Raw genomic sequence first — 7,517 nt, 5'->3', positions numbered from 1 at the left:
GCTGAGCGTGTCTGCCGACGGAGTTCCCAAAAGTGACGAAAATAGCAGAAAACCGTATGCAAAAGTTGTAAAAGTGGTCTCGTTTTGTGCACAACGGCAACAAGATCCGACCACTCTAAAGAAAAAATTAAAAAGACGCCAAAAAAATGGAAAAAGTGTAATAAAAAATAAGAAGAAAGAGGGAGCTGTTGTAACCAGCTGCTGCTCGTGCGGCGCCATCTTGGTGAGTCTGTTATTGGCCAGACTCTCTTCCATCTTCCTCCTGTACCTCTCCTTTCCCTCCCTGATCTTTCTTCTCAGCTCCTTCTGGACTGCCATCAGATCCTCTTTGTTTCCTGACCTAAAGACTCTCATCTTCTCCTTTAAGAGAGCCTTTATATCAGGATTAATCCAGGGTTTGTTGTTGGAGAAGCATCGTACAGTTTTGGTTGGTACAATGCTCTCCACACAGAAGTTGATGTAGTCCGTGACACATGTAGTTAGACTGTCAATATCCTCCTTGTGGGACTCACTGAAAATGCTCCAGTCCGTGGTCTCAAAGCAGACCTTCAGAGCTTCCTCAGCTTCATCAGACCACTTCTTGACCGAGCGAGTCACTGCTAGTTGCCTGCTCACAAGTGGCTTGTAAACAGGTAGGAGATGGACCAGACAGTGGTCAGCTCGTCCCAAAGGAGGAAGGGGGGATGATAAATAAGCGTCTTTAGTGTTCGCATAAAAAAGGTCGAGTGTGTTATTGTCCCTGGTGGCACAAGTGACGTACTGCTTGAATTTGGGCAGACAGGAAGAAAGAGATGCGTGATTAAAATCACCGGAGATGATAAAGAGGGCCTGAGGGCTCTGAGTCTGTAACCTGTTCACCACTCCAGTGATGACGTCACATGCTGCCTCCGCGCTCGCCGACGGTGGGATGTACACAAGCACCGCGACAACATGTGAAAACTCCCGTGGCAAGTAGAAGGGTCTCAGACTCAGCGCCAAAAGTTAAATGTCAGGAGAGCAGTGTTGATCCTTTAGAGTGACGTGCCTGGGAAGGCACCACTTCTCATTAACGAACACCGCCAGTCCTCCGCCCTTTCTCTTCCCGCTCATCTCCGTCCGGTCCGCGCGCAATAAACAGAATCCATCCAGCGCAGCAATCGCGTCCGTGTGGTTCTGGTTCAGCCACGTCTCCGTAAGCATCAGCATGCTGCACCGTCGATATTGCGGGTCGAACCTGGTCGCCGCCGCGAGTTCGTCCATCTTGTTTGGAAGAGATCTCACGTTGCCCATGACGACGGACGGGAGCGCCGGTCGATAAGCTCTCCTCAGCTCCCGGCGTTTAACTCCGGCGCGGCATCCCTGTCTCCTCTTCATAATATCCCGGGGGATGATGGGTCGCTCATCCGGCCGCACCGCAGAGAAACGCAGTGCCAGCAGCTGCATTTTTTACCGATTTTTGGACGCGTGTACCACCTCAAATTGGTTCGAGGTCGGTAAGCTTAATCGGGGGTAGAATCACACTGTCGACATTAAACATTTCAAGTGTGCTTCATAGTTTTAGATTTACAGTAGCCAAATGACAACACCGACACGTCACGTCACGTTACCGTGGCAACGAAGAGTTGGGCGAAACGTCAAATGTTACCCGGGCCGTCTGAATCCGACGTTGGGGAGTTCTCTGTATATTATTGGGTGACTCAGGACGGCTAAAACCAACGTTTTTGTCCCCCTCTATACCGTCACCCTGAACAACATTAATGCAACTTCCTTTTGTATATTAACATAGAGAACAACACTGACAAACTGTCGTTCTGCATATTTTTATTTTTATTATCTGACATAATTTCACATAATAAATCACATATTATATTGAACAACAAATACATTTTTCGAAATATGTTATTCTTCAATTCTGTTAAAGTGGAGTATTATCCTGTACACATTCAAAAATTATGTTTAAATAAATTAATACAAATTCTGTCATGTTTTTTTTTGTTTTACATTTTATTGGATCTTTATACACATCAAATCAAAATAACATCACATCAAACACCATAAATGTATTGAAATGGTAATTAAAACAATCCTAGTCACTTAAATATCTACAAAGGTATAATCATATCAGTAGAAGAAATAAAACATCAAAATGTTTGTTTTTTTTTGTTGCAGCAATAAGATCGACGGTGTTAATAGTATTTTTGCTTTTTTAAATGTGATACTCTATACAAGTGTAGAGTTTAATGTAATTATTTATTTTTTGAAAATAGTTGTTTAAGAACTCTAACTGAGCCTGTGTCTCTCTTGCTGGTGCTACATTAAATTACTGACCAGCAAAGTCACCCTTTGACAACACCAACCAACCTTCAACCAGCTCCACCACATACACTTAGACCTTGAATAATAGTAAGTAAGTAAGTAAGTACGTAATTCTTATTTGTATAGCGCTTTTCTAGACCAGGGTCACAAAGCGCTTAAACAATCAAAACAACATTCAATAAAGTATATATTTTAAAGGTCAAGATAAAACTGATAACACAACAGGAGTTCCAGAAAATCAAGGAAAAGCCTGAACAAATAGAAACATCTTAAGATGTTTCTTAAAGGAGTCAGTAGACTCCATCAAGCGCAAAGAGAGAGGAAGATTGTTCCAAAGCTTAGGAGCAACAGCCTGAAAAGATTTCTCTCCTCTGGTCCTGAACCGTGTGCGAGGAACCATAAGTAGATTCTGATCCACAGACTTCAGAGCCTGAGCTGGGGTGTAAGGCTGGATCAGATCAGTGATGTGAGGAGGAGCCTGACCATCAATAGCTCTGAAAGTAAGAACCAGAATTTTAAAGTTGATCCTAAAAGAAACTGGAAGCCAGTGAAGAGTTTTAAGGATCGGAGAAATGTGAGTTCTTCTACTTGAGCGGGTTAGAATTCTCGCTGCAGAGTTTTGTATTAACTGCAGGCGAGACAGCTCCTTCTTGTAAGACATGAAAACAAACTGTTACAATAGTCCAGACGAGAAGGAACAAACGCCTGGATTACAAGATCCAGATCATGTTCCGACAACATTTTACTAAGTTTAGAGATTTTTCTCAGTTGAAGGAAACAGTTTCTGATCAGTTTTCTGCAGTGTTGAACAAGAGACATGTCTTTATCAAACAACTCCCAGGTTTCTCAGGCTCAGTTTGACAGATTAATGTTATTAATCTAAATGTCACCCCACACACTACCAGGTTCACCCGTGCCTAAAACCGACAATGCATGGTCGAGGTCTGCTCAGGATCTTTACACATGAGTGGAAACGTTATCTCCATTTTCTTGGTTGTTAATCACTTGCTCCTTGCTGTTGGTGCAAACTTGATCCCTCAGCCAAGAGCCTACGTGGGCTAAAGCAATGTGGCCATTGTAAAAGTTCCAAAACAGGAGTCCACAGACAGAACAAACCGCCAGCAGCAACCCAATCTGCAGAGACAGGAGAGCGTAATCGTATTGTTGAGGTTGGGTCTCTTCTGTCTTTTCTTCAATGGTGACATTGTACTGGGCAACTGTGGTTTTGTATTCAGCATCTTTGGAGCTCATCACAGACAGACAGCGGTAGTGACCAGTGTCAGACTTTGAGACCTTCAGGATGAGCAGTCCATCTTGTTGCTCCAGACGATGAGGTGAAGAGATCAGTGGGGAGTTATCTTTCTCCCACCTCATCGTTGCCAGCTTTGATTCCAGAGAGCAGAAAAGTTTTAAATATCCAGGAGCAGTAAGAGATTTATTCTCAGTTTGAGGTTCTATGAAAGACACAGGTCAACATTTTAGCTGTTCTTATATTCATTATGTTGGAGGCGACTTTTGTCAGGGGTGTGATTCACTCACCAGTCTTTGGACACAGAGAAGCATTGCCTTCTTTCACACTCTGGAGCAGTTCTCTGAAGAAAAATATAATTATGTTTTAATATGTTTTTATCTCAAAATAACCATGATGTGTACTGTGATCCACCCTGAACACTGCACCTCATATTTTAGAACAGATACTCACCCCTGTGAATCAGAAAGAGCTGAACATTTGCCAGCAGCGTGGTCCCAGCCACAGTAAGGGTCTCTGGCAAGAACACAGTCCATGCAAGACAAAGATCTTCCACAGGAGGATAGGGACACCTGTACTACTCCAGAGTCTGAGCCTGCGTAGATCTGACGCTGCACATCAGAAAAAAGACTCATGTCAGGGATTCAATTCAACATGATGCTCAACACTTTGTCATAAAATTACCGTGACATTGGAGAACTTGAGAATCTTGATGGGCTCTGAGGTCTTAAAGACTTGAACTTCCTCTATGATGAAAATCTCACCACCATAGTTCACAGCTTTCAGGATGGTTCCTTTATCTTTCATGTCAGAAAACAAACAGTTGTTTTTATGTTTGACATTAATTAAATACTTATTACCATATTTTAACAGATTTTCATGATTTGTTTTATATTTGCACATTATTTTTTTCTAATCAAGAGACAATGACAAATACACACTTGTGCCGATGAACATCACATGATGTTTGTCTCCATCTGTGGTCTGAACCTGGTCAATGATGATGTTTCTGAATTCTCCTCCTCCTTTCAACATCAACGCTTTTCCTCCCAGTGGCTCAATGGCCTCCTTAATTATTATGGGAAGATCAACTCTACCTTCAACCATGAATATATGGGATCTTCTACTATCATTGATTCCAGCCTTCCGTGCTGCATTATCTATGCACTGCAAGAAGATGAGCAGAAGCAGGATTTCATAAGATGTATGGAATATATTTCAAACAAATTTTAACATAGCAAACCTACTGAGCCAGGTCGAGGAACTGGTAATGGATCTTTGTTGGGCATCCATCCATCAGAATACCTTATCATGAATGTTCCTTCTGAAAACACTCTGCTGATGTCTGTCACACTGTAGACACACACTGCTGAGCAACTGCATAGAAAGAATGTGTAACGATGGATAAACTTTGAGAAGCAACAGTATTAAAACTTGGATGAAAGATACACACGTCTGTGATGTGAAGACAGCAAAGAACAAACATGACTTCCAGTCTTGTTGGGGGTCACACCAGCGGAATGTGTCCTGGATCATGGAAGTTCCTTTGCAACCTGGAACTGGACATTCTAGTCTGGCTTTAACAAATGATGTCCACTTGTTCAGAAGATCAAAAAGACCTCCATGGTCTCCCTAAAAAACACCAACATTACTTTAATGTAAACACAAGGAAGAAACAACATAAAGATCTATTAATAAAGACATCCAATTTTTTTTGTTTTCACCTTGCAGACTCGAGCTACTCGGCTAACATGCATAGTTGTATTGTCATACTCCACAGCTTTCTCACTGAAGAACAAGTAGATCTTGTCATCATCTCCAGTGTCACTGTTTTCACTCTCAGGCATCATCTCCATTGAAACAAATGTCGGATCTGTCATGGATAGATGAATGTGATGAAGATCTGAAACACTGATGTTTGATCTCATTTACCAAAGAAGCTTGTCTGGGATGTTTTGATTGCAGATCCTTTTGAGAAAACCTCTCCAACAGCTGAGTACACATCGTCTCCTTTAAATAAAAAAAATGTTTTAGTGCAGAAAAAGATTCATCACATACTTTAACATTATAAATCTGACCGATCATGAGGGAGGCAGAGCTCTCAGAAGGATCAAGTGGACAAACTGATACTTCATTATTTCCCTCGAGAGTCAAGTTTCCATCCATGTATGACTGCAAACACATCAATAAAGGTAATCTAATATGAGTCCTCAAAAATGTTCACATAAAATGACTATTTGATAAATGATGATGAAAATGTTTTGTTGTTTTGCAAAAACATCTTTCATGAACACATCATTATATAAACATACAGTTCTCACCATGTAATCACTCTGTGGTTTTAAAGCATTGGTTCCACACACTAACATCCGGCCGTCCTGTTTTTTCAGCAGGGTTTTAATTTGGTTCCTGCATTCAGTCTGTTGGTTCATAAAATCACCCAAAGATTAAGTTCTGGATTACACATATGAAAACACACATCTTAACTTACAGCTGCATCAATTGCTTTATTTTCACACATCAAAGCCTGTTTTGGTGTCACGTCCCATTTCACCTGAAAGATTACATCACGTGAAATGTTAAAGAGCACAGAGGCAGAATGAACAAAGTATAGTAGTTTTCTTACTGAGTCATTTTTCTTTGTGATGTCATTGAGGTCGAGGGCGTACACCGTCCCACTGGCACCCACCATCAGCAGGCCCAGGTCCTCCCTCAGCAACATGGTGGAGTAGTCCAACACTCCCTTCTCTTGAAACGTGTTATTATTGTCACCTTGGTAGAAGATAAATGATGAATAAACTACTGGAATAATGTATCATTAATGAAGAATAAACTGGGTAGGTAGGTAGAACTTTATTGATCCTTCAACAAAGGTCTTCAACAGGTCTCCTTCGGGAAATTGTTTTTTTCCAATTAGCCACAGAAAATATAGCAATTTTTCATTAAAATAAATCAAAATAAAATAAGAACAGGAACAAAGAGAAATAAAGAGAAAGAACAAGTTTATACAATCTTAAGTCTAAAGATAAAGAACATAGATCAAAGAAAATAACAAAGACAAAGGATACAAGGACTAACATAGAATACAAAGACTAACATAGAAGAAACTACTGGACTAACGTATCATTAATGATGAATAAACTACTGGACTAATGTATCATTAATGATGAATAAACTACTGGACTAATGTATCATTAATGATGAATAAACTACTGGACTAATGTATCATTAATGATGAATAAACTACTGGACTAATGTATCATTAATGATGAATGAACTCATGGACTATTGTACCAAGAACAAAGTCTTAAGTGTTACTTACTGTCATAAGGCACAGATCTGCGGGGGACAGGGTCCAGTACTGATGCCAGGGCCGACAGCAGGGGCAGAAAGTACAGCAGTAGATTCATTCTTGCTTCTCAGAATTGTCAGGTTTCTTTAAGGTTGTGTACCAGATAATGCCGGATGTAGCTATAGTTATAATCTAACTGTGTAGAAATGAAAGGCATTAAAGGCTGATTCTTTTGTATGACAAATAAAGTCTCACAATAGTGACTGTGTTATGTAGTGAAAATTACTTTGTTCCTATGTGATAATTTAACTTAGCAAGAAGCTAAGTGGAATTCATGAAGCAGAAATTATACTAAAGTTAGCAATGTTGACATATTAATATTTTTGGGGCGACTTAAATATATATTAACACTTATAATCAACAAGTGTATAGCATGTATTATTAATATGTACTCTTCTATGAGGATCTTCATTTTTTTAATAATTTGTTTACTCTCTCTACCAATAGTATAAATTGGGGGCCTGAAAACCCACAACCGTGGAGCCAGATGTGGCCGTAAAAAACATTTTAGTGAACACTTCAACAAACACCTAATACACGTGATAACAGCAAAACATTTAAGTAAGATTTTTCTTCTCTGTATGAATGTAGATGTTTTTGTTAAGTGATCTGTTTTTCTGC

General features: G+C 40.1%; 1 protein-coding gene across 1 annotated transcript; it reads right to left on the bottom strand.

Annotated features, from left to right (window-relative positions):
* Nucleotides 1-2,156: 2,156 nt before the first annotated feature.
* Nucleotides 2,157-6,954, bottom strand: LOC148063623 (semaphorin-4E-like). The gene is made up of 14 exons (XM_087811774.1): nt 6,867-6,954; nt 6,171-6,316; nt 6,036-6,098; nt 5,866-5,964; nt 5,623-5,716; nt 5,477-5,554; nt 5,269-5,417; nt 4,998-5,176; nt 4,792-4,921; nt 4,486-4,711; nt 4,229-4,344; nt 3,998-4,155; nt 3,835-3,887; nt 2,157-3,749 (listed from the first exon to the last, which is right to left on the bottom strand). Exons 1-14 carry the CDS (start codon nt 6,952-6,954, stop codon nt 3,253-3,255), a joined length of 2,076 nt encoding a protein of 691 aa, XP_087667900.1. The 3' UTR covers nt 2,157-3,252.
* Nucleotides 6,955-7,517: the final 563 nt, after the last annotated feature.

This window comes from Callionymus lyra, chromosome 16 (genome assembly GCF_982586985.1).
Source record: "Callionymus lyra chromosome 16, fCalLyr1.hap1.1, whole genome shotgun sequence".
Classification (NCBI taxonomy): Eukaryota; Metazoa; Chordata; class Actinopteri; order Syngnathiformes; family Callionymidae; genus Callionymus; species Callionymus lyra.
The sequence above is the reverse complement of the archived record's forward strand: the minus strand, read 5'-3'. Positions and strand labels throughout refer to the sequence as shown.

What these genes read in the sequence shown, in the direction of transcription:
- LOC148063623 (XM_087811774.1), bottom strand. Translation starts at nt 6,954, where the DNA reads ATGAATCTACTGCTGTACTTTCTGCCCCTGCTGTCGGCCCTGGCATCA. An exon ending in CAGTTCCTCGACCTGGCTCA is followed by an intron (nt 4,712 to 4,791) that starts GTAGGTTTGCTA and finishes ATCTTCTTGCAG; the next exon opens with TGCATAGATAATGCAGCACG. An exon ending in TCAAGTTCTCCAATGTCACG is followed by an intron (nt 4,156 to 4,228) that starts GTAATTTTATGA and finishes TCTGATGTGCAG; the next exon opens with CGTCAGATCTACGCAGGCTC.